This window comes from Melozone crissalis, unplaced genomic scaffold, assembly GCF_028551555.1.
Source record: "Melozone crissalis strain CALT ecotype California unplaced genomic scaffold, PUWL_Pcris_2 ptg000026l_1, whole genome shotgun sequence".
NCBI lineage: Eukaryota > Metazoa > Chordata > Aves > Passeriformes > Passerellidae > Melozone > Melozone crissalis.
This window is the reverse complement of record NW_026535804.1, coordinates 642,697-669,453: the sequence shown is the minus strand read 5'-3', so window position 1 is coordinate 669,453 and position 26,757 is coordinate 642,697. Positions and strand designations below refer to the sequence as shown.

At 48.0% G+C, this 26,757-nt stretch overlaps 1 protein-coding gene across 4 annotated transcripts in view; it reads left to right on the top strand.

The window, feature by feature from the left end:
• Positions 1 to 26,757, top strand: part of MYH10 (myosin heavy chain 10) — an 86,116-nt gene that overhangs the window by 9,390 nt on the left and 49,969 nt on the right. For all 4 annotated transcript variants that reach the window (XM_054279010.1, XM_054279008.1, XM_054279009.1 and 1 more), the window contains exons 3-4: positions 4,615 to 4,771; positions 19,554 to 19,581. In XM_054279010.1, the coding sequence (XP_054134985.1) occupies positions 4,615 to 4,771; positions 19,554 to 19,581 (185 nt within the window). The remainder of the gene's footprint in view (positions 1 to 4,614; positions 4,772 to 19,553; positions 19,582 to 26,757) is intronic.

The following is a 26,757-nucleotide window of genomic DNA, read 5'->3' as shown; positions in this document are numbered from 1 at the left end:
AGCTTGTATAACCCAGCCCTCAGTCAGAGTCTCCTTTACTGCTGGAGCCCTGCCTGCAGAGTGCATTCCAACTGTCCTGTCCTGTGCTGGGCTGGTGCTGGCTGTTCCTGAGGCAGGAATGTGTTCCAACAGCTGATCCATCAGCTCAAGGTGAATCAGCATCTTTGCTTGCCTTTCAATTCTTAATGTGCTCATCCACCTCTGTCAGCTGAAAAATGAATGAGGGCTGGTTCTCCCTCCAGCCTGGGCTGTTACTGGAGCTCACCCAGCTGATCCCAGCTCTCATTCCCACCTGACTATTCCATCAGAGTGCACAGGATAGAGTTCATTCAATGGGTGTCCATTTGTTAAACAGATGTGTGTGTATTGCTGATAATTTCTCCTGGGGCTGCTCACCAACAAGCTTTTTTGAGGGGTTTTAAACAGTCCCTACTGTTCATGTGTTTGGTTTCTATGCACAAAGCCCTTTCCTGCTTTTTTAGGCACGGTGATTCACTGTGAAACTTGCAGTTATAAAACAGCTGTGGAAGATTTTGGTACCATTTGCTCCCTCCCAATTAAATTTGGCTCATTAGAAGCATCCTTTCTGTGCTTCTGTGCTTGCCAAGCCATGAAGCCAGCCCACCAATATGTTCATGTATTGCTTGCTGCAATAGATGACAGTCAGGAAATTGGGAAAATTCAATTCCATCTTCCTGTGAATAAATGAAGGCAGTGCAGGGTGGTGCTGGTTTGGGCAAGGTCTCATTTTGAAATTCTGCAGGGAAACAGCAGGAGAGGGAACTGGTAACACATTCAGGAGATCAGGGTGCTGGAGTTCAGGGTGCTGCATGCAAAGCGCTGCCATGGCACAGAGGGATAGTCTGGGATCCAAGCATCTCCTTTAGATTTAGTTTCAAATAAATGAACCCCAGCACTAACAAAATGTAGAATTTTGTGCTTCATAATTTCTAATTCAGCCCTGTTCAATACAGAGCTTCTTCAATTAACCCTTTTCAGTTGCCCAGGTATTTGTTGGCCTTCTCTGGTTTGGTTATGTTGGGCTTTGCTTATTCCATTCCTTCCAGGTTCACAGGTCCATCAGCTGCTGCTGCAGGAGATAGCTGGACAGGCTTCCAGGTTAGGTGTTATCAATAGAGGTTTGTTAAGTTTATGTTTCTAGGTTATTAATTCTTTATGTAGCTAAAATAGTAACATTTACTCCATGTTTGTGCTGGGGAAATAAACTAAAGATGCCAAAGCAACTGGAGGGAGGAGAGAAGGATCATCTTCAAAGAATTGCTTTATCCCATCACTTAATTTTTTTTTTTAATTATTTATCAGATCAATTTATTTATGTCTAGGCGAGGGCAGTGATTCTGGGGAAAGAGCAACAGCTTTCCTTTGGGAACATTAAATGCCAAAACAAAGTCAGAGTTCTGGATGAACCTGCAGAGCAGTCAAGGTTGTGTTGGGAGGGGGTCACCAATGCACGTGGGTTTGCAATAATTCCCTGAGAGCTTTGGGAGTTCTGTCCTTGCTCAGGTGAGCAGCAGCAGCCCAGCAGGGAAATGGCCAAACTGAGGATGAGGAGCAGCAGCCCAGGAGGGAAATGGCCAATCTGTGAGGATGAAGAGCAGCAGCCCAGCAGGGAAATGGCCAATCTGTGAGGATGAGGATCAGCAGCCCAGTAGGGAAATGGCCAAACTGAGGATGAGGAGCAGCAGCCCAGCAGGGAAATGGCCAATCTGTGAGGATGAGGAGCAGCAGCCCAGCAGGGAAATGGCCAATCTGTGAGGATGAGGAGCAGCAGCCCAGCAGGGAAATGGCCAATCTGTGAGGATGAAGAGCAGCAGCCCAGGAGGGACATGGCCAATCTGTGAGGATGAGGAGCAGCAGCCCAGCAGGGACATGGCCAATCTGTGAGGATGAAGAGCAGCAGCTCAGCAGGGACATGGCCAATCTGTGAGGATGAAGAGCAGCAGCCCAGCAGGGAAATGGCCAATCTGTGAGGATGAGGAGCAGCAGCCCAGCAGGGAAATGGCCAGTCTGTGAGGATGAGGAGCAGCAGCCCAGCAGGGAAATGGCCAGTCTGTGAGGATGAGGAGCAGCAGCCCAGCAGGGAAATGGCCAGTCTGTGAGGCTCAGTGGGTAAGGAGCAGAGCAGAGTGAGCATCCAGACCCCTCCTGGAGGACAGAGCCCTGCTGGCCCCAGCTCCTTGTGGTGCTTTGCACTGCTCAGGGCTGTGCTGGGACAGCTCTGGGATGGACTCTGGCCCTGGGAATTCCTCTCCCAGCTCTCAGCAGTGACCAGCTCCCTCCTGAGCTGTGCCTGCACTGGAGGAGCATAGGGGAGGTGCTGCTCCCTGGCTCTGAGCTGTGATTCTCTGCTGGGCTTGGCAAACCTCTTCCTTCTTCTGGTTGCCCTGTCTGGAAGGCTGGGCTGGAACCGGGCTTGTGGCATTCTCAGAGCCTCTGTGTCACTGCTGGTGGTGGCAGAGGGATGTGGGTGACCTCAGCTGGGCACAGGGAGGCTGCTGGGAAGGGGTGCCTCTGTTGAGCAGTTAATTGGCTCCTTGCATGGCTGTAGCAAGCTGTTAACATCACTGTCCTGCCTTCCCTCCCTTCTCCAGGGAGCAGGAATGGATTTGGGCAGGGAAGTGCTGCAGTTTGCAGCCAGCTCTGGGTGACATTTGTCTGCAGCACTATCCAGGTCAGTCAGGAGGGGCAGGAGCACTGATGCTGGCAGGAGGGACAGTGGTAGGAAAGAGGCTGGGGAGGAGCTGCCCACCTGCCAAGAGCCCCATGTTATGTTGAGTTAATGACTGATAAGTTGTTCTTTATGCTTGGCTCGGTTGCCCTGATAAGATGTGTTTCCTTTCTCTTGAGAAATAAATACCTTGTTGGGGTGGCAAGGCCCTGCAGTTATCATCCAGCAGATCTCACCAAAGCAGAGGGAGTATTTTCCTGCAAGGACATAAGATGTCCCCATGTCAGGACACCTGGCTGAAAACCAAGTTCTTTTTCTTTGCTGATGGTGCTGCTGGACTCAGTTCAGAGAATACCTTCTGCCTGTCTTGCCAGAGGCTGGTGGAGCTGTAGAAAGGACAGGGGGGCGCCTTTCCTCCAAATAAAATCTTTTATACTTACAAAGGAAAAAGGAGGCAGACTGCAGCAGAAATACTTTTTAAAATAGACAAATGTTATATCCTGGGTAACCTGCTGAGTACTCTGGGCTCTCAACAGCTGTTAAAGCTTTCTGTTTATTCTCCCGATCCTTTTTCTCCTCTCAACATGCAGAGGTAAGAAATGTGGTTTTCCTGACATTCAGAAGGGTATTTCCTATTTCTGCCAAACCTGGTCTCTGTTGCTCCCTTCCTGAGGTGGTAAAGATGGGAATTTCAGCAGTGATCAAAAGGAACTGAGCATTTGAGGAGACAGCAGTGAATGGAGAGATTCTGCTTTCTTCGGAGCAGTCAGGGAATGGAGACATTGGATATTCTGCTTTCCTCAGAGCAGTCAGGTGTGGTTGCTGCTGGAGGGGCTGTGGCCAAGCAGATTCCTTGGACAGGGAGCGCCCAGGAGCTGCGCTGTGTGCAGGGAGCAGTGTCAGAGCCCCTGATCCTGGGCTAGTCCAGGCTCCTCTGTCCTCCTCCTAACCCAATGTCTGTGGCTGCCTGTGCTCCTCCTTCTGCCAGGGCTGTTCTGTCATGGTTCCTCAGGAATAACTGCAGGAGCAGGGATGGAGTTTGCTGCAGGAGACTGCTTGGGTCACAGGGAAATGCACCCTGTGGGCACTGCTGGGCTCAGTCCTGTGGCACTCGAGGCATTTTGGCTGATCAGAAATGTCTCAGTGGAATCAGCAATGTCCAATTTGTGCTTGTTCCTCCATATTCTGGGAGTCCAGTGCAGCCCCATGGCCATGGCTGCAGTGTAGGCTCAGTCCTGTGGCACTTGGGGCATTTTGGCTGAACGGAAATGTCCCAGTGAAATCACCAGTGTCCAGTTTGTGTTCCTTGACACTCTGCTTGTCCACTTGTGTGCAGTGTCAGCTCTGCAGGGAGGGTGTGAAACATCTTCAGGGCAGATCTGTCCCTCAGCTGGGCTGGCAAGGGAGGGAATGAGCCCTCTGTGGGATGAAAAGGGCTGACGGCAGGAAGGATGGACAGTTATGAGACAGGACAGCAGAAATGATGGTGGTTTGACATAAGCTCTTCCCTCATCTAGATTATTTACCAGAGCAATGGATATTATCAGTTCCTTCAAAATGAAACTAACTTGGAATGCACATTTTACTGAAGGAGGTGAACATCAAAAGGTGTCCATAGAGCTGGAACTTGGCAAACGGAAGAGAGATTTAAATGTCTGTGGGAAAGAGATCAGATACTCCTCTTCAAATTTACGTAGCCTTATTATCTTTAAATTACTTTTTATGCAGGTAATTAAAGAGCCTTTTAAGAGAACTAGAAACCAATAATTTGAATATAGCATGTTCTTTGAGTTGCTCTACAAAAAGCACCTCAATTTTGTTTTAAGATAAATATTCTAGAACCTGTGAAAAGGCTTTCTGTTCTTTACGACTTTATTTCAATACTGTTTACTAACAGAAATGTTTGTTATTTTTTCTTTTCCCAGACCTATTCAGGGCTGTTCTGTGTAGTCATAAATCCTTACAAGAACCTCCCAATTTATTCAGAGAACATTATTGAGATGTACAGAGGGAAGAAGCGCCACGAGATGCCACCGCACATTTACGCCATCTCCGAGTCTGCCTACAGGTGCATGCTGCAAGGTAAGGAGCATCTGGGCTTGGACACTGCCTGGCCACCCCTCAGTGTCCCTGCAGCTGGGGTTTGCCACGTGCAATTGGGGTTTTAAAGAGGGGAGAGAACCAGGTTTGTAACTCACTGAGATGCACCAGCACAGCCGGGCTGGGCTATTGCTGCTCTGGGAGTTGTGGCAGAAATACTTTGTTCCTCAAAGAAAAGAGCTAATTGCATGCCCAAAGATGTTGTGCACTGGCTCTGGATGAAGGAGGAGTGAAAGAGTGGGGTTGAAAAGGCAGTGCTATAAAAGTGCTGGTGTTTGGCAGCTGCCAGATAATCCGAGGTGACAATGCAACAATGGGGGCTTGAGTTCAAAAAGGGGTCAGGGAAGTACTTAACCTGGAGGAATTTCTGTCTTTTTCTCCTGACTGATGTGTGTCTGTAGCAGAATAGAGTGAGTTCATGGAGGGTGCATGGTTTGAATTTTGGCTTTAAGGCTGTGCTGGACAAACATGAAAACTGAATCTCATGTGACAGAAATGAGCACGTGCTGTTGAACTCACACACTTGCTTTTCTGACACAGGATTTTGGAAGCACAGCTCATTCCAACACTGATTCCTGTTTAGGGGGCTGTTGGAGGTGTGGGGACATGTTGTGTGTGTAACCAGCTTGCTCTGCACGCCTTGCTGTGTGTTGTGCTGTAGCTGAGTTTGGGCTGGAAGGAGGGGAAGAGCTGTTTGACCTACTTCACACAAACTGAGGGAAAGCTGTTTCTGCTGCCAGGTTAAACCATTTAATTGTTAACTTTTGGTTTTTTAGACACTTTAAATACATCACGCAAGTCTTTGTTTCTTGATTTGTGACTTTGTCTTTAGAGCTGCTTAATAATCAACTACAGGTTGCTGAGTGTCCTTTCACCTCAGCAGAGCTGTGCCAGCAGAGAGGTGATGCAGGGACAGGCATGGGAGCATCAAACTGGGGCCACCAGGAGTTGTTCTGCTTCCCATGGATACCTGGGGCTCTGTTTTCATGTGTTTTTGTCAAAGAAACTCTGACTTCTTGACCAGAACAGCAACCTCTAACAGCTCAGATCAGGGCACCCCTAATAAGTGCATGTGGAATAATAGCAGGGCAAACCTTAAGATTTATTTTAAGGAGTTTATTGTAGCACTCTCAAGTGGATTGTGACTAAGTGCTTCCCAGTCTGAAAGCACCTCTTGAAATGGTCTCAAGAATGCACTGAAATGTCCTTGAGCCAAATGTCCTCTAATAAAGTAAGTCAATGTCAGCAATCACCACACTCCGTGTGCTCCATATATTTGCTCACATACCCTGCTGGAATTCATGTGTATCTCTGGAGATCCTGCTACATGCAGAAATGTTACTATTTTTGGAAGGTGGAATTAAAATAAATGCACATAGTGATGTATGTTTGGTTACAGTCCTCTTTTCTTTCCTTCTGATGCATGGAGGTTTATATTTTGTATCGAATCTCTCCTTGCTTGCTTTTTGGTTTTGATAGCCTGAGTTCTCATCTGAACTAATGAAGGCATAGCTTGGAATAAGAGTGGATGAAACCCATGCAATGGGATCCATTATTTAGGGAATAACTTGTTTAAGGGTAACAAAATCTGTGTTTCCAGTGCCCTTCACCTGTATGGAGCCACTCCCTGTTTGTTTTAGGCAACATTTGCAGGAGTTGGTGAATTTCCCATTGATGATTTGTCTGCACAGCTGCATTGCAGGGATAAATAAAAACTCCAGCCCAGGCGTGAGTGCTGGTGAGGGGGAGCAGTGAGTTTTTGTGCCAGGTGGAGTGGGGGGCTCTGCCACTGACCCTGCTGCTTCTGTGCCTCCAGGGCCCCTGCTGCAGAGACACTTCAGGGAACTTTGTCTCCATGTAAATAAAACTTGCTGCTACAACAACCAAGGTTTTGTAGTCCTTAGAGCACCAAATAATATTTGTCTAAACAGTAACACATTATTCAGTTTGTTTCTGGTTATCAGTGGCAACACAAGGTCAGCTACTGAGTGTGCCCAGGGCTTGGTGAGGATGGGTTTTCCCTATCAAGTATTTAACACAATGTGCAAAATGTCCCTCATTACTCCTAACTCTGCCCTATGTTTTAGTCAGCACTCAGTCTTCAATGCAACAGAGAATCTGTGTCAGGAAGTTTTGCCTGGTAGAAATGTGTCTGTAACCATTAGCTGGGTTAATCAAAACTCTTCAGATTAATCATCAGAGGTGTCTGCAAGCATTTATGTGCAGCAGAATCCTTGGCCGGGGTGCTGTTGCTGATAAGTTACTGACACATGCTTGTAAAAGTGTTGCTGTGCAGTTCCTGTCTGTTCTGTGCACATAGCTGGGGTGGTAGATACAGAGAGAGGAGTTTTTCCAGGATTATTGAAGTCCTGCTTCTGCTGCTACAGCATATCCACAGGTTCCTTTTGATAGGAATGGCTGCTGTGTTTCAGTGTTTGACGTCTGAAGTTTAATTATTAGGATTCAGACCTGAAATTGAAACCATAGGAATGCAATTCCTTTGGAGAATATGACCTTCCCCTAATAGAAATATCCTGGCCACTAATCTAGATTAATGAAAGTGGTTGGCTGGATTTTCCTGGCCTGTTCAGTGGTATTTTGTGCAGTATAATCATGTTTATTTTCCTTGCAGCTAATCACAAACTACTCATTTCCAGGTGTTTGTGAGCTGTTTACTGTGATTAACAGGATACCTGGACCTGAGCTGTGACTCTGAGCAAGCTGATTCCTGAAACCACAATTTTACTGTGCTGAGAGTTGGGCACAGTGAGTAAAGTGTTACTCAGGCTCTCAATGCTTTCATGCCTCTAATTCAGAGCATGGAGACTCACAGCTCAGCTTCCAGCTTCTGCTTTACTGAGGTTTTGTGTGTTTAAATAAGAAAATGGAGATTTTAATTTAGATTATGAAAGCAAAGGGTTTTCTGGTCAGCAGAACTGGTGTGTGTGCATCTCCATAGTTATTCCTTGTGTTGAACATTGCTGGAACACTCTGAATTTTCTTGAGCTGGGGATACAAAGGAATCCCTGCAGTTCTCCATGTGTGCTGTGGTGGAAGAGTGTGTGTGGAAGCATTGCTGCCTGCCAGCCATCAACCCCTGCTCTGTCCTTCACCCCCTGAATAATTTCCTATTTGGGGGCACCTCCTGCCCCCCTGGCTGCCCAGGCCAGCCCTGCCTGTGCCCTCTAGGGAGGAAAGAATGGCTGGAAATGTGGGGCAGTGCTTGCCAAAGACAGAGGGCAGGGGCTGGGGGAAGAGTCTGACACACAGAATAGATCTGAGAGCCCAGTTTGGAGGGGATGGACTCCCCAGGCACACAAAAGGATTTCTGGGAGGTGCAGGGTTGCTCTCCATGGCTGAGTGTTGCAGATGAGCAGGGATTTGGGGCAGGTTCTGCAGGGAAAAGCAGACTCGGGCAGTGCAGGGTGTGCTGAGTGCTGCCCTTGCAGCAGCAATTGCATTAAAGATTGAGTTGAAGGAGCTCTTGTTGGAGACAGGCAGGGCCTGGGCTGCATTCTAGTTATGCCAGTCAGGGTTCTCTTCAGGAAAAGCCTCATTACCCAGTGCCTGACCGCAGCAGATAGTAACCTGCAATTCAGCTTTCCAGACTGGATTTCCCCTCTCTTTCCCCCAGTAATTATTTTTCAAAGTGCTGTGGTGGTAGGGTGTTACTTCACAGGTGGTTTAGTGGATTTCTGCTGCACTTTCCCTTCATTTCCCTGAGGGGGAGGAGGTGAAGCAGGGAGTACCCATGGCCAGGGGTGATGGGCTGGAGCAGAGCCCAGCCCTGGGGTAGGGCTGGGCTGGCCCCACACAGCATTGCTGACATGATCATAAGGAATTGCTGTCCTAATCCCTGGGACAATGTTGACCTTAATTCTGCTTGGTTATACAATTTGCAAGCCTTGCTAGTGTTCTTCAGTCCTGCCCAAAATTATGGCCATGAAAATTTGCCACAGAGCAGGATTTTCTTTGGGAAAAAATGAATTTTCTAGGGCTGATAGGGCTGTGACAATACTTTACCTGCAAGGGAGATTTGATTGTGCAAAAGCAGCACTCACAAATTTTCCTCTAGTGCTTTTTTCCACAGCTGACTTTCTCTTTTCCCTCTTCCCTTCCAGTTTTCCCACTGGATTTCTGGAGGAAGTGTGGCTTTGTTTTATTGTGCCTGTTTATTCAGTGACATACAAGTGCTTCAAAGGAAATATTGGGGAAAACTTGTTGACTTTTTGCTGCTAAAGCCCAGCTTGCCTGTCAATATTACTCTTGTATAATTATGCTTAGTCTCCTTTTTATCCTGTTTCCCTGAGGACATCTTGATGAGCACCAAATTAGCACTGATATTTTAGGCCTGCCTTTAATCCTGTTGCAGAGAAGGTTTATCGGAAACAGCCTCAGAGGGGAAGGGAACACTTGGTGTTGGAGGAGCCAGAACTGCCTACAGGTGCAATGCTTCTGCCTTGAAAACATCTTCTTGAGCTATATTTGTAGTTAATCTTGATTTAAGTCCTCCCTTGGGGGCATAGCCACCCCCAGCTACGGAAGACAAGAATTGAAAGTAAAATAAGACAATTTTTTTTCCTTTGAAGGTCTATTAAATCTATTAAATAAAAATGAAAGAGGGGAAAATTGCTCTGAGACTGGAAAAGTTGGGAGTGATGGTTGGTGTTCTCTGTTGTGAGGAGCAGATGGAACCTGATAAATGTGCCATTAATGTTCTTGGTGTTTTCATTACATCTTGACTTCCCAGAAGGGTCCCCAAGGCCTTTTGAAGGAGTTACAGAGTGCAGGATGATGATTCCAGCAGAACTGGCTGCTTGGTAAATGTCACGTGAAGGATTTATAGGTCCCTTTATGGTTACATTGAGAATTCTGGGCTTTCACTTGGTCCACTCAGGCAGGTGTGGAACATAAATGCTCAGGTGACGGCACCATTAACATCCAGATTGCTTGTACACCTCCAGGAGTGTCACATGCAGTGTGTGCATGGCTGAGTGCAGGGAGATTCCTGAAGCAGGAAACACAGTAGAAAAAAACTGAAATCCATCATGCTGGAAGTCTCCTGCCTCATTATTTTTGAATTTGAAGTAGAATGATAAATACTTCTGTCAGCTGAACTTGTTTTGCAATATTTCATCTCTTTCCCCTCACCTTTGTGTTCTGGCTGTTGGTATTAAACCTGTGGGATTCAGGGGCTGGGAGTTGTCAGGATTGAAATCACTGCACCTTGCTTGGCCAGCTGTGAATGGCAGCAGGTACCTACTGAGCTTACACAATGTAGTTCTAGAAACTGCATTTTAAACTTTTTTTGTTATTGTTGGAAAAGTTTTAGTGCTCTGCTGACCTTTGTCCTTCTCTGTGTCAAAATGTGACTGAGTCCCTGTTTATTGTTCAGCTCAAGGTTGGGCACTTAATTAGCAACGATGACACTTTCAGTGCACAGCTCTCTCTGAAGGCTTAATTACTTGGAAGTTGACATCTTTTTTATGTAATTTCAGTAACTTTGTTGTATTTACAAATGTCACAAGGGTGACAATTGTTACATAAGGAATTTTTAGTTTCCTTGGTGCCTGGGTTTTCTTCCCCCTCCTGAGGTGCGGTGCTGCAGTAGATGAGCCACTTCCATGGGCTTTTTTTTGGTTGATATTCTGAGCAAGCAGAGATTACTTTAATTTTAAAACTTGCTATGCAAGCTGGCCTTATAATTGAATTGTGACTGTGCCTACAGACAGGTATTCAATTCTAAGTGCTCCCAACTTGGGAAATCATTCATGAGATGAATCATTTTGTGCGATCACTCAGTCAGCACCTGCTCCTGCACCGAAGCTTTCCTTTAAATTAAACTCCTTTTATTTCTAGGTAGTTGTGAAATGACTAATTTGCTCCTGCTTGGCCCAAGCCTGGGATGACAGGCACAAGCAGCAATGCCTTGATGTAACAAAACCTCCAATGTGCTCTAATCTCGGGAGCAGCGTGAGAGCTGTGCTGGGCACAAAGCTGGGGTTTGTCAGAACTGCTGCATTCCTGGGCTGCTGAGCTGGGAGTGCAGCTATACTGCCACTGCCAGCACTTGCTGCAGCTCCTTTTTCCTCCCCTTCCTCTTCAATTTGTTGGTTTTTGGCAAGGGAGCAGCAGAGCAGGGTTTATCCCTTGGCCAGTGGGGAGAGGTGAGGGCTGCTCTGTCCTGCTCCTTGTCTGGGACCCCAGAGGTGGGGACTGTCCTGCTCCTTGTCCTGGATCCCAGCAGCACAGTTGCCAATTTCTGTCTTGGTGCATCTCCAGCCTCCTCTCACTTATCCAGGATTGATGCTCTCAGGTGTTCCTGGCAGGCTTTGGAGCGTTCCTCAAGGACTCAGGGTTGCAAGGTGTTGTGCATCTGTTTCAGAGAAGAAGGTGAATAAAAGCTCATGGCTTTCTGGTCACCTTGGGCCATTCAAATTCATCCTGTTCTAGGGCTTTTTCAAAGCCATCAGATGGTGTGGAGAAGGAAAATGCAGAAGAAAAAGCAGGAAAAAATAGATGTCTACCTCTTTATGTGTATCTGCTGTGAAGTTGCTCAGGGAAGTTCTTGTGGAAAATTGGGGGAAAATAGCAGGAAATCATTCTCTGAAGGGTTAGTAAATGGAAAATACTGAAAATAGAAAATTTGCAAGAACTAAATCCTTGATCTCAGAGATGGAATAGCTGATGGACTGTGCTGCACAAAAACATTTGGCAGCAGAGCAGCCAGATGAGAGCTGCTGGAGCCATCTCTGAGGGTCCTGCTCAGAATCTGGAGACCCCTGTGCTCATGATGAGCTTTGCAAAAGGAGTTTGATAACAATCCTAAGCAAAGGGGGCTGTAAACAGTGTGAGGAAAGGCCTTCATATGGGCAGAGAAGTGGTTAAAGATCGGTCAATCCTTCCCATTGTTTTGTGCTTTTTATGGTTTGGGAGTTGCTGCTGCAGACCCTGGAACCTGCATTCCTCTGTTTGTGCTTTTTGTGCATGAACATCTTGGGAAAGATGAATTCCCTTGGTAATGCTGGAGCTGCTGCTGCTTGAGCAGGAGCTGAAGGGATGAGGGGTCTGGGGACATCTAAAAGCAGCAGTGGCTGTAAATCAGGTAGAGAGTGTGAGGAGTGAGTGGGAAAGGGATCCATCTAAGAAACATTTTTGCCATAGACTGGACACATTTTCTTTCTAATACATACAATCTTTTCATAATACATACAATCAATCTATAATAATGTAATACTTTTAGAATACATAGACTTAGAATGCCAAGCACAAACACAGGTGAGAGCCCACATGCAGAGCTGCCTCCAGCTCAGGCAGGACCTGGAGCTGCTGGAGCCAGGCCAGGGGAGGCTCCAGGTTGATGCTCTGAGGACTGGAGTTATTCAGCTTGGAGAAGAAAAAGCCCTGGGGAGACCTCAGAGCCCCTTCCAGTGCCTCAAGGGGCTCCAGGAGAGCTGGAGAGGGACCAGGGATGGCGTGACAGCACATAGGGGAATGGTGTAAACTGCCAAAGCAGTAGTTTAAATTAGAGATTACGAAGGAATTGTTCCCTGGGAGGGGGGGAGGCCCTGGCACAGGGTGCCCAGAGCAGCTGGGGCTGGCAGTGCCCAAGGCCAGGCTGGACGGGGCTGGGAGCAGCCTGGGACAGTGGAAGGTGTCCCTGCCATGGCAGGGGTGGAGCTGAAGGATCTCTAAAGTTCCTTTTTAATGTGCACTTTGTACAGCCCTGCTTTGAGCAGAGAGGAAATGGAACAGGAGACATTGAAAGAACAACCAGAATGAACAAAACTCCAGTAAGGAAATGACAGTTCAGGTCAGATGTAACAGGAGTCTGACTCTGAAGTGGCACAGGCAGAGGGAATGGGGAGCCTCTCCATCCTTCTCTTCCTGTGCAGGAACAATCATTACTTGAAATTTGAAGATAATGTGTCCAAAACAGCAAAAATAAGCAAATTTTTTAACAGCAGAGCTAAACTCTGTGCCTCAGGATGTAGTGGGGGCTTAAAGCCTGGGTGAGTAACACATGGACAGGAGTGCATGGATCAGGAGTACGTGAACAGGAACACATGGACAGAAGTGCATGGATCAGGAAACTGCAGGAACACATGGACAGGAGTGCATGGATCAGGAGTACGTGAACAGGAACACATGGATCAGGAAACTGGAGGAGGATTTGGTGGCTGCCATGAGTGTCCATGGCAGGAGGATTTGGTGGCTGCCATGAGTGTCTGTGCCTGGCCTTGCTCTGAGGGGTGATCTGTGCCCTGTGTGTGGCTGGACATAGCACTAAACCATGCCCTGCAGTGGCCCTGCTGTCACATTGCTGTCTCTCCAGGCTGTGGCTGGACACTCAGGGCACAGACCAAGGCATGGCCCTGCAATGGCCCTGCTGTAACATTGCTGTCTCTTCAGTGCAGTTGAGGCAGGATGAAGCAGCTTGGGAAGGAGGTCACTGTAGTGAGAGTTGCCAGTCCCCTTTGTTGACTGATTGGTGCTTGGTTGTTTGTTTGGAAGGGAGAAGAGCAGAAGTTAAATGAGTGAGCTTACATGGCAGATCTTAAAGCTAAAGGGCCTCCTTGAGTCATTCTCTCAGTAGACAGTGTAATCTTTGTCTAAACAGAATTATTCCACATGGGAAGTAGAACAACTTAAGCAGGGCTGATGGAGAATGGAAGCCACTGCTGTGCTGAGGCTCTGCAGTCCAAATAAACCCTGTCCAGCCTGTGGTTTGCCAGCTCCTACTAATCTTGGGTTAGTGCTAAGCAGAATGCAAATAAGGGCTGAAATGTAAGTGTGGGGATGGCCTATGTGGATTTTCATTTCTCCTGGGAGGGCTCCTTGTGTGAATGAAGGGCTGGAGGAAGGCAGGGATCTGCTCCCCTGTGTGCCCATGGCTCTGTGGGTGTCAGAGCAAGTCCTGGCAGCTCTGGCCAGGGCACTTTTCCCCTCTGGATTGTCTCTGCCCTTCAGCTGAGCTGCTGAAACCCCTGTGAGCCCCAGGGCACTGAGCTGGGCACTGTGGGCATCAGGAGCCCTCACCCAGCCCATGGAGCTCCCCTGGTTCTCTCCAGACTGCAGCTGCCCTGTGTGCTCTGCTCATCTCCTGAATCACAGCAGATCACTCTCCCCAGAGCTGCTGGGATTTGTTGGGTGAGCAGCACGTTACCCATGAACTGCTGTTCACAAACACAGCAGCTCTGCTGCAATTTTTGAATTAATTCTGCTAAAGCTTTATTAATGGTTGTTAATAAAGGGAGTGAGAGACTGACAGTGAAAACTAAACCATATTTGAGGTTCTTCCAACTTAATTAGGGCTAAAAAGTCAAACCAAGTGCCAGTTGTGGCTGCTGTGGTGGGGAATGCTGCAGTGGGCAGGACAGAGTCCTGTTTGCTTTGTCCTCTCTGCTGACTCAGCCCTGGCTGCCAGGCTGAGCACGTCACACTTTTCTCCTCAGGAATTTGGGGAATTTCGGGCTAATGTTGCAAATACCTCTCTCGTGATTTGTGATTTCTAAACCAGTCTCAGTTCCCAGCTGGGCCAGTCCCCCCAGGCTGGGGCAGTGCTGGGTGAGGGAATAACCAGTGTGGCCACCTTGTGTGCTGGGACAGGCACACAATCCCTGTGTGTGGGTCACTGGAACAAGGGCAGGGTGAGCCAGGACTGGGCTTTGGGTGACCTCTGCTATGTATCCTGCTAATTATTAACCCCATGTGCTCAGCCAGCCCAGACCTGGAGCGTGGCTCTGTGATTTATCTCAGGAAGGGACAGAACCACATCCAGCCAGCAGGACAGACAGCATGCAGAGGAAAATGGTTCTGATTTGCAGGTTGTTATTGGTCCTTCCTCAAATCCAAGCACAAATTCTGGTAGATCACTCACTCTGGCACAACCTTTCCTTTCCCTGTCCAGAGCAGTGATCAAATGCCACCCCCATTGCTGGAGCTGACATTTAAAAATTCCTGCTTTTTTGGGAGGTGGAGGAGGCAAGTTCTTTGGCATTTCTCAAACAGGAGAAATCAAAATCCTTGGCTTTCTAAAAGGAGCCCTGTGGAGGGAGCAGAGGGCTCTGTTTATTTGTTTATTTGTAGGTGGTGTTTCATGCTCAGGTGCCACTCAGCCCACCCCAGGAAAAGCCTTTTTTCCCCCCCTTTTGAATAAAAGCTGTTGTTATTTTACCTTCCCAAATAGCAGAGACACCTGGAGTGTTTCCATCAGTGCTCCACCCCACAGTGAGGAGGTGTTTGACTGACCCAGCCCTGGAGATGCCCTGCAGCAGGGGCAGGAGGGAGATGCTGGTTGTTAAGGGTGTGTGGCAGCTGGAGCTGCAGCTCTCAGGCAGCAGGGGAAGTGCAGGAGGCTCTGGCTGTGCCTGTGCTGTGTCAGGCTGTGTGGGGACACCAGGTGTGCACAGGGCTGGAACTGCTGAGTGATTGAGGGCAGCCCTGTGGAGTGGCCTTTGGGACAGGGTTGATGGAATTGCCCATGGAGTGATGGCTGAGCAGTTTCAGTGCTCTGAGAGAAAAGTATCTGAGCACTGATGGAGCAAAGCTGATAAATATTATTTGATAAATATTATTATTCTAGGACTTTTAAACCACTGGATACCCATGAGGAGTAGGCTGCATCTGAATTTGGTATAAATTAATGTTACACCTTTTAGGAGAAATAATAATAATTTCTGGGAGTTCATTGCTTGACAGTTTCAAAGCAATAAGGGTTGGATGTAAAACCAATATATGAATGAGCTGGTGATGACAAGGCAAGAAGAAAGAAAATAAATGTAGTCTGAAGGTGCACCAAGAGAGATGGCTTCTCCTGAAGTGTCCTTGAGAATTTCTCCCTTCCAGAGTTCCTTTCAGCTGCTGGAAGGATGGTGCAGTGGTCTTGCTCACCTTTCTAGGAGATACCTGTGGTGTTTCCATCCTTCAGTCACCTGAGCCCTGCCAGGGAGGGTGACAGTGACACTGCTGAGTGTGTCACGTCAGGTGCCTTGGCTTCAGCTTCTTTAAAACTTTAAACACTTGTAACTTGCTGGAATTTTGGTGTTAAAACTCAAAATATCAATTTTGTGTTATTAGCAAGTGTCCTGCTGCCTGCAGAGCTCCCTGGAGTGTTCTATGGGTCACTGCGGGCACAGTGCTCATTTATTCCTGCAAACTGGCTTTATTTATTTATTCCTGCTCATTTATTCCTGTCCTGGCTTTGGGAAGCTGCAGAGCTGCACTGAGGAGGGTGAGCTACCCATAGAGCTGAAATGCAGCATAACCAGAGATAACAATGCAGAATAACTCTCGTGGTGCCCAGGAGTGTGCCAGGGCACATTTGGCCTGGTGGGTGTCCAGCACACCAACTTGTGCCTGTCACTCTTGCTGCTGACTCTGGGCAGAGGTGTTTGTTGGGAGTCACTGTCACAGTGCTAAGTGTTTGATGATAGTTTAGGGAGTAACCAGGCAACATTTTAAAGGCAAACACAAATTATAAAGGCATGCTTCATCTCTGTAACCGGATCTCTTCCCATGTTTATCAACCCAGCAGGAAAGTTGGAAAAATAAAATAATTGGACTTGAGGAGTGGCAGGTTGGGGACACCTGTGTGCTCTCCTTGTCATGTGGCATTCATGGAGCAGTGCTGGGAGAGCTCTGGCAGCAGCAAATCTGTGCTGCTGGGAAGGTCCCTGTCCCCCAGGCACTGCCCTGTTTTCACAGAACTTGTCAGGAATGCAATTTTTAAATGACCTTGGCTAGATTGATATCTGAGCCTGTTCACCTAGAGCACAGGGCACACACACAGCAGCTCCTTGGAGCTGCTTCCACAACAAACAGGAGCCAGGAGCTTCTCCTGGGCTGGTCTGCGTGGCACCTGAGCATGAAACACCACCTACAAATAAACAAATAAACAGAGCCCTCTGCTCCCTCCACAGGGCTCCTTTTAGAAAGCCAAGGATTTTGATTTCTCCTGTTTGAGAAATGACAAAGAACTTGCCTCCTCCACCTCCCAAAAAAGCAGGAATTTTTAAATGTCAGCTCCAGCAATGGGGGTGGCATTTGATCACTGCTCTGGACAGGGAAAGGAAAGGCTGTGCCAGAGTGAATGATCCACAGGAATTTTGTGCTTGGATTTGAGGAAGGACCAATAACAACCTGCAAATCGGAACCATTTTCCTCTGCATGCTGTGTGCTAGCCTATTGCTTTCCCTCCAGCCTGAGCTGGGAAAGCAGATTTAACTGTTTTCACGGGGCACACTTGTTTCATTAAAGAAGGGATTTTGAGACAGTCAGTGTCTGTATAAAAGTCACTGTTTGATAAGAATTGCAATCCGAGACAGGTTCAAGCCCAAAGCAGGTAAGGCACCTGTGGAATTGTTTTCCCAGGTCTGTGAATGAGTGATAATTCCAAAATATAATTCCAAAAATGCTTTTCTGGCTGTGCACTTCACCCAGGGAACCTCCAAATGCCTTCTCCCATTCATCCCCAGTCAGTTGGTGAGGGGGATCTGGGCATCTGCAATACTTTATATATCAGTGTAGTGCAGGGTGACTGGAGCACAGCCAGGCGGAGAGAGGCTGGGTGTCTGTGTGCCTGGGAACTGTTCTGGGACAGAGCTCCTGTGCTGCCCTGCAAACAGGCTGGGGAGAGGCAGCACCTGCTCTGAAATCAGGGCTGCAGGCACACACTGTTATCTGTGTTATCTGGGGGAGAAGGAGCTAAAGAAACCATACATAACCCTTCCACCTTGGTCATTTGTCAGAGAGCGCCTTGTTGGAACCCAGGAAATGCAGATAATTGACTTTGTAAGGGTTGTGGCAGTTTAGGCTCCTGGACAGAGAAAGTTGAAGAGCATGGCTGCACTTGCTGGGGCTTTTGGCAGTGGCAAATAAATACAACTTTCTGGACTTGTAGATTTTCTTTAAATTTAAATAGGTAAGAAAAGTCACTTGTAGTGTGTATTGTGGCACAGTAGGACTGCATGGCAAATGCACAGATAACAAAAGTCACAATACAAAGCATTGACAAACTCACACTGTCTTTAAATAAATTAAACTTCAAGGCAAAGCTGTGTTTTTTGAAGTGCTAAACTGAAGAGGTCTGGTTTAGAGGACCTGTGCTTTTTGAGGTAATGGCCCAGCTACAGTGCCAAAATTAGCGTGAAGTTATTTCTGGGAAGTAAGAAAAGGTAAAATCAACTTGTCACTTTACAGAAATGCCTCAGTAAATACTAAAGCTAAGAAGTTCTAACTTTCAGCTCTACTCACAGTCCCAGCCTGGCTTTCATTCAGCTGTTTCTCCTGCAAGAACAAATGTTCTGTGCTCTCCTGGTCACCTCGAGCCTGTGCTGGCCAGAGCTGCTGCAGAGCCACTGCCCTGGGAGCAGCCCAGGCTCAGAGCTGCACCCCTGGCTCTGCAGCACCCTCAGCTGCACCTGCTTCTCCCACCAAAATCTTCTTTTGGACACGTCTTGCAGGACCTGCTGCCTGATATCAAACCTAAAAGAACATAAATAAATGTTTTACTAATGTTTCTCTTGTCATACTCCCGCTGCTTTTGCCCCCTCTCATCTTGCATTTCCTGCAGTCCCAGGCTTCCCATTCCTTGTTTTGGTCTTGCAGCTGTAGGGAATGATCCAGGAGCATCCCTGCAGCCTTGTCAGGAGGGTCTCCAACACTTGGAATTTTTCTCCCCCACTTTTAACGATCTGAACTAATATTCTCCAGTTCTCCTGCACTGATTCTGCTGTGTGTTACCCTTAGGAGGGATTTTTGGAGATCAGTCTGCCTACAGGACACAGCCAAGGGCTGCAGGGTTTCCCTGGTGAGGCACAGCCAGTGCAGCTCCTCTGCACAGAGCCCAGCCCAGCACTCCTGATCCTTGGTACATTTGAACAGCAGGCCCCAAGTACAGCTGACTACATGTTTTTAACATTTTTCAGCCAGAGAGCATCTCCATTTTTTGTCATCCTTGGTGTTAATGTAGTCTGGAACTTGCCAGGGGTGGCATCTGTGGCTCAGCCTGTGCTGGCACCTGCCTGCTCTGAAAGGCTTCAGCTGAAATGTTCTCTTGCTGCAGGTATGTTCCCGTATTCTGATGATAGAATTTTTAATATGGTACTGAAATACACTCTGTGAAGCTCTTGGCATGGTGAAATAGCCCTTGCAGGCTGCACCTGACCTTCAGGAGTTCTTCCCAAAGGTTGTGAGTGCAGCACAAAGTGCTGAGCAAGTGCTGCAGCATTTTGCTTTCCCTGGGTATCCTTTAGATAAGGCTTTCATGAAGAAGCTGAATTGTGGGAGCTCTTCAGGCCTGCATGTTCATTTAAAAAAGAGAACAAAATGCTGGGGAGGAAAGCACTTGTTTGCTGGAGATGGCAGTGCTCTTTCCAAGTGTGTGCTTGTCAGTGTTGTGTGCTTGAAACTGCTTTTCTGCTTGTGTAAGGGTTTATATTCTTACTGCATTCAGAATGAGAAGTGTTAGGGCCACTTTATCTGAAAATATAGTTGAAAGCCTTGCTGTGGAAGATTATTAAATTTAACCAGAATTTTCAGATTTCATTATCGGAAATGTCAGGACTTTGAGGAACTTCCAAGCTGTTGTTTGAGGGGTGTGTGAATGGGAAATGGGGACATTATTAACATTGCTTCAGAGTGTCCTTCGAATTGTTAAACTGAAAAGATGAATGTTAGAAATACTCAATTAAAAGGAGCTGTTTTGCAGATCACAGAGCAGCGTAAGCAAAGCCCTATAACCATGTTTGTTCTTGTTTTGCAGACCGTGAGGACCAATCCATTCTCTGCACGTGAGTGATCATTTTTCATTTGGCACTTTGGGGAATCTGTGTTGTGAGAGGGGCTTTGATGCAGCTGTGGGAGGCAAAGCTTGACCTTCAGTCTTGACAGGCAGTGGGAAAAGATGTAGCATGTAGTGATATTTAATATGGGGATATAGTCAGTGATGTTTAATATGGGGATATAGCCTTTTAGTACTGTAATTCACATTATTGAGTTTCCTAGGCATGTTCTGCTTAAGAAATGTGACTTAAAAATGTCAGTGAGGAGCTCTGCATCCAACCCAGAAGCTTTAAGGAGTTCATTTCTGCACGGCTGTGCAGTAACTGCTCAGGGGGAAAGGCCTGGGGAAGACAAGACCCAAAAGTGGGTCTGGGGACCCTGAGCAGCAGCTCAGCTCTGGGTGTGCCTCCAAGGGATCTCTGAGGAGGGGGACACCAGGGCTGCCTTTCACCTGAGCAAAGCTGTGCCTGTAGCAGAGGTTTCCCTGCTTGGGAAGGCAGAGCACGAGGGAGGTTTGAGGCTCTCAGTGCTCAGAGTGCAGCTGGCAGGGGTGAGCCAGCTTCCTGCCCTCTCCCCCGTGGACTGTGTGTTCCTGCAGCTTCCTGTGCTGCTGCAGGGAGTGTCAGCAGGCAGATAAGGATTCCCTGGGCTCGGGGAGCCAGGCTGGCCCAGCCCCAGCTGCACTGGACAGGAACAGCTCAGCTCAGAGCGCTGCCCTGGGCCAGCACTCCCTGTGCCAGCCTGGGCTGCAGGGGGATATTGTCCCTGCTGGGAGCAGCCTGGGGGTTAGGGGGGCTCATCTGGGCTGGAAACCTCACTGTGGCTCTGTGTGCAGGGTGGATGCAGCAAATGCAGGGTCTGAGGCACAGGGCAGCTCCAGTGCTTGGGGCCCTAGTGTTGGGGATGTGCTTGGGGGGACCCTGCTGCCTGGAGCAGCTCACTGGGACACTGACTGCTGCAAGCAGGCCTGGGCTCAGTTCCTTCCTGGCATAGGGGATTCAAATCTCCATCTTGTGCTCCCCACAGAGGTGCCTCAACACCCAGAGTCTGGACAAGACTGAGGCTGCATCCTTGCAAGCCATGGATACCATGGATGCAGGATTCCCAGGGCCTAAGGACACTGAAGCAGAAAGAGTTCTGTGCTTCATATAAAAGTTGATCTGGTTAACTCTGACTTGGCTGGGTCTGTGGCTCCTGCTCCTAGCAGGACTCCTGTTTTGTGTGCTGCCTGTTCCGTGTGCTATGCACAAAGCCCTCAAAGCAGGCTGGGATCCCAGGGTGAGGAGAAAGGCTTTGTTCCCCTGTGATTGTGGATGCCTTGGCAGTGTGTGCTTGCCCCAGGTGAATGTTTGGAAGTAGCTTCATGTTCTGTGTCTGCCCATGAACTTTCCTCTCCTTTGCATGGTCAGCCAAGCCCACAGGGCTGGAATGGCAGCGCTGCGGGATTTGATGAATGTCCAATCTGATCATTTACGAACTGGAAAGCCTCAAAGCTCTCCTGCCTTCGACTTTGTCATTACCTCCCCTCTAAGGTCCCTGTGAGCTCTTGATCCACCTGCACTGAGTGGACAATTGATCCCTGTTTGTGTCTGGTACAGAGTGTGGAGTTTGTGCATCTCGTGCTGGGTTCCGCCTTGGCTGAGCTTGGCTCTGCCGTGCAGAGTTGGTTCCCTCTATCTGGGCTTGGCTCTGCCTTGCAGAGCAGCTGGAGCTCAGGTGATGAGGGTGAGGAGGGACACATATCCTCACATGGAGAATGCCACCACACCTCTTGAGAGAGCCTTGTTCTTTTGTAGGTCTGCATTATAAACTAGGATTTTGGGGATTAAATCCTCCTTGGGAGTGGGACAGGGCCATGGGGAGCTCCCTTGGTTGGGAAGAGAACCCATAGTTTGATCGGGAGGGGGAAAGGGTCCAGGACTGCCCTTCATTGCTGTTTCTGGTGATGAGGTAAATTTAAATTGTGTTCCCCTTCATGGCACTGGTTTTGCAGGTCCTGGACTAAGGCAGCAGTAAATAAAGTGCAAGCAGAGTGCTAACCAGCCTGGAGGTGCTTTCAGAAACTCCTGTGGCACTTCATAAAGAGTCATCTTCTCATCCCAAACTTGCTGTCTCAGGACCTGCATCACCTGATTGACCCTGATGTTTACTGAGGCTGGGAGCCCTCAGAATAATTTCTCATTTCTCCAGTAGGAGTGGTTCAGGGTAGCTAATGGGGAAAAAACCACCTCGTCAGTGGTGCCCTGAGCTGAGTGGACAGTTTGGTGTGCCTGTCATTTCCCTGTCTCCAGCTGCCTAGCAGGAATTGTCTGGGACAGAGCTGTGCCTCTGCTTGCTGAGGGTCTGCCTGCTTTGCACCTTCACCTGTCCCCCTGCTTTGCACCTTCACCTCCCTCCCCTGCCTCTGTTGGTGAAGTTTCCTGGTTTTTTACCTTCCCCTTTCCCCCCTGCCTCTGTTGGTGAAGTTTCCTGGGTTTTTACCTTCCCCTTTCCCCCCTGCCTTTATTGGTGAAGTTTCCTGGTTTTTTACCTTCCATGGCCTTCAGAGGAGGGACAGTCACTTCTCCAGCAATGCTATTTGAAGGACACTTTAGCAGGTCTCTGGATCCATCCCCTTTTTTTCTTGACAGCCACGAGTGCTGCTTTTGGGGGGATTCCTGGGTTTGGGGCTGTGACAAGCCCTTGGGTTCTTGTTCTTCACAGTTTGTCTCTGCAGTTTTCCAGGTGCCTTCCTTGGGTTCTGGCCCAGTGAGTGTCTGACCCCTTTGTACTTACCTTGGGAACCTTTGCACACTCTGGTCTTCAGTTCTGTTCTTCTCCCCTTTCCCATCTGCTTGTGTGAGCTGGGACTGCTGAGGCCAGGGATGAAAGTTGTAGAAGGAACTTCTTGATGGAATCCTTATTATGGATGGGCTTTTCTCACAGTGAACCATATCCAGCAGCCTCTGCTGCTCCAAGGCATCCCCCTGATTTCCTCAGGAGCAGGGATGGGATTTCTGCTGTGCCCTTTGGCCTTTCACCAACTGAGAAACCCAAATATGGGTTTTTAGAGAGAGGAACAGCTTCAGCGCCCAAATCCATTGGACAATCCATGGGTGAAAGCCAGATTATTGCCTGGCTGGAGAGGAGATGGGAGGAGCTGAACAAACAGCAATGGTGAGAATTTCTTTTAAGCTTTGAAGTTGGATGGTTTAATCTTGGGCTGCTAACCACTAACAGATGGTGAGGAAGGCTGCTGGAGCTTTCCTCTGCTCTGGGGTTTGGTTCATCCAGCTTTGCAATGAAAAGCAAAGGAGCAGCCCTCACCACCAGCACTTTTCTGGGGAGCTGGACTCAACCGGCGTCCATCTCATCATTCCCCCTTGGTGGGATTGCAAATGAGAGTTTATTTTGGACCTTCTCTCTGTAAATTCTTAGTTTGCTGAAAAGAAAGGAAAATATGTGTAATTCCAGAAATTTTATGTTCCTTCTAGCTTATAAGTAACAAATATATAATATAAGTGATATATTTGTGTCTAGAAGCGGTGGCTTTCAGTCTGTGTTGACTCAGCATTCATCAGTGGTTTGTGCAGAGCTGTGATGCCAGCACTGTAGCATTCCCAGACCTTCCTGCACATTTTCCTCTTTCTGTGGGATGTGAAGCTGGGCTGAAGAGCTTTTCAGAGTGTTGGATTTTTTTATATTTTTTATTTTATTTTTCTCTTGGAGAAGCTGCAGCTGCTATTTTGTGAAGTTTTGGTGTTTCTCTGCTCACTGAGCATGCCAGGCTCATGACCAAGATGAAGAAATTTTGTTGTGGTCATTAGGAATTTGGGAAACACTGAAGAAAGTGAGCTCTGGAAATGTGCTGCACTGCACTTTGAAACACACCAGTGTGTTCTGGAGACTCTTAGCACAGAGCTCTGACATTCCCAGGGCTGGGCCTGGCCTGATAAAGAGGTGTCCAGCAGATGCCTGCAGCCCTACAAGGTTATCTAATCTGAGCTGCCTTCCGTGGGAGTGATGGGCTGTGCAGGGAATAGAGGCTGCTTATTAAAGGCCAGCAGCAGCAAATACCAAACATTGCTGTATACAACCCCTGGCTGGGCTCCAGCTGGGAACATTCCCATGGCAAGTGCTGGGGAGATGATGGGGAGCACCAGGAGGGAAGGGAAGCAGCTCCAGAGCAGCCACGTAAACTGTAAAGCCAATTAATGACACTTTTCCGAACTATCAGTTATACCACTTGCAGAAAATAAGGCAGGTGATTAAGGCACCCTTTAATTACAGGTCTTGTCTTTAAATATCTGTTAATTTGTAACTGGCAGATGATGTGCTCAGTTGTGCCTGAGAATAAGTGTCTCCTCTGTTCTTTGCAACTGCTGTTGTCACAGGACAAAAGGCCATTGTTGGGGCTCTTGCAGAGGCAGTTACTTTCTCCTCCAAACAATTTAAGTGCATATTTCCATATTTCCGTGGTTTGGGGCCTTCTGTGAGTGGCTGCTTCCATGGCAGGAGGTGTTGATGGCAGGGGAGCTGTGAGCAGCAGGGTGGGCTCTCGTGTGCTGGGACCTTGCCCAGGTGCCACTTCTGCACAGGAGGACCCAGTGCTGCCACATCAGCTTCTCATCCCAGGGCTTGTCTTGACTGAAATCCCTGGGCCAGAGGAAGAGTTTGAGAGACCCAGCCATCCAAAATATAAAATCCTGATTTTGTTTGGGTTAGTTTTCCAGGAATTTAAATCACAGAGATGATCTCCAACTGCAATCTGGCCATGCTAACACATTCCACATCTTCAGGAATAATTGTTAGAATGGAGACTGTGCCCAGGCAGGGAGATAAAGCACAGCCTGCCTTGGGACTGCAAGGCTTTCTTTGGGTTTGTGTCCCTGTGTCCTGTGCTGCTCATGGCACTTGGAGCTGCAAGGCTTTCTTTGGGTGTGTGGCTTTGTGTCCCTGTGTCCTGCTGCTTGTGGCACCTTGTGGGATGGAGTTCATGGCTCTCTGGGAAGGCAGCTGGAGAGGGGCCAGTGGCCTTCAGCAAGCAGCTTGAACCTCATCTCATTGCCCTGCAGCCCACAAGGCATTTCCCAGGTCAGGGAGGGGTGGTGGCCCTGCCATGCTGGGTGCTGTCACTGTCACAAGGTGTGTGAGTGCTTCAGACCTGCCTGGCATAAGGAAAGCAGCTGTTCCACTTCTCTTTCCTTCAGAAATGGTGTTTCCTCCTGGAACAGACCCCTAGGAAGGGCGCTGACCTGTTTTTGGGATAATGCCTGCCCTGGGAGTGGTGCTGTGGGGGAGAGCAGCTCCATCCCTGCTCTTTGCTGTGAGCCCTCCCCTCTGTGAGCTGCCTGTTCTCCAGGGAGAGCCCATCCAGTGTGGAAGTGCTTCTTGTACAAGGTTTGGGCTCAGGCTGCTCAGGGAAAGAGCTGCAGCTGGTTGAGTCAGTGCCTGCATTTTCCTAAGCAAATTGGAGCTGGGATGAATTTGCCTGCAGAGTTTCTGGGCTTTGCTCAAAATGACACTCCAGTTTTACATGCAATGAATTCAAAACCATGTTCAACTTTCAAGTGCTCATGCTGGCTAAACTTTTCCTCTTTTAAATGTGCATGAAGCTGCTTCAAAGCAGGAGCTTTGCTGCTCCAGGGAAGAGCTCTTGGACATGGGATCCTGCATGAATTCACCAGCCACTGGCAGGCTTGGTTTGACCTGTCCCTGAAGGTGGCTTCCAAGGGAGAGATCCCTCAGTTAGAGGATGGAATAACTTTGTGCTGCCAGCTGGAGCCAAGCAGGGTTTGCTTCCTTGGGAGCACAGTTTGGCATGGCCCATGGCTGGAGCTGAGTTTGGGATTCTGCCAGCCTGGAATGAAGGAGATGAAATCATTTAGCAGAGCTGCCACTGGCTGAGGTGAGGCTGCTTCTCAGCCCAGGGCTTTAGTTGTTTAATTTATGGCCACAGATTGAGTCGTATTAAAACAAGGTTTAGAAAAAGTTAAGCTTTAGCTTTGTGATTCCATCCCCATTCTGTAAATACTGTACGCGGTGTTACTCAGAGTTTACCTTTTTTGGGCAGGTTGATAGAGGTAGAAGATTTTAATTTATTTTTGTAATCCGTGTGTTTGCACTCCTGGGAAAGAACCAAAGTATGCAGATGTCATTATTCCTGTAAATGCAAAGGACTTTATCCTAAATCTTCTAATTCTTTCATAGTATGTGGCAGCAGAGCTATTTGCCATGATGCTGCAGGAAATATTTGGCATTCCTGTAAGCTCCAGGGAGAGCAGGACTGGGATGATAACATCCTCTGGTGCTGCTTTTCAATGAGCTCTTGCACAAAGACTCTCTCTAAAATACCTCTCTGATAGATTTAGAGGGTTTTTAACACAAGGAATGTGTTTCAAGCTGCTGTCTTTCCTGTGCTTGTGCTGTCTGACTCCTCCAGCCCTGTGCTGCCCTTTTCCAGAGCTGACATCTGAGCTGTATTTATTGTAGCAGCTTCTCTGCACTGCATGTGTTACAGGAGATTTTCCTCCTTTAAAATGTCATAAACTTTCTTCTGGTGATTTGACAGAAAAGATTATTTCTCCAGCTTTACAGGCACAGCTAATAGTGCATTCCCAAGCTCTGCTGACAATAAGAACAAATTGTATTGTTTTAAAATGTAAATGTATATTTTGCTGTGCTTCTTACTTCTCTTACCTGCTGGAATGGTTTTAGCATTAGCATTTTTTAATACACATCCAGAAACAGGCAAAGCTGCTTTTATTATTGCTCATGGTCATGAATTATGTTAATGTAAACACTGCAGTGAAAGGGAAATGAGAAATAAAGACTTGAGAAGCAAGAATTGGCACCTGATGGTTTGGGGCTTTTTTTTTCTGCTTATCAGCATTCACATTTGCCTCGTTTGTAGGGACTCTGGGCTGGGTGGAAATGGGATTTTTCATTAAGTCAGAGGATGTTGTTCCACTTGTCCATTTGTCCCAAAGTGCACCCAGGTTCTGGGTTTCACAGTGATGCTATCTTGGCAGAAAGGGAACCCAGTTATCCATTAGCCAATTCTCAGAGTAATCTCCTTTGCAACCAGCTTTTCAGGTAGCACCTTCCAGGTTTTTCCAGGCACTGAGCAAAGCCAGCCCAGCCAACAAGTCTGCAGGGAACTCCCCTGTCTCCCTGGAGCTTTGGGGAATGGAGGGCAGAGCTTT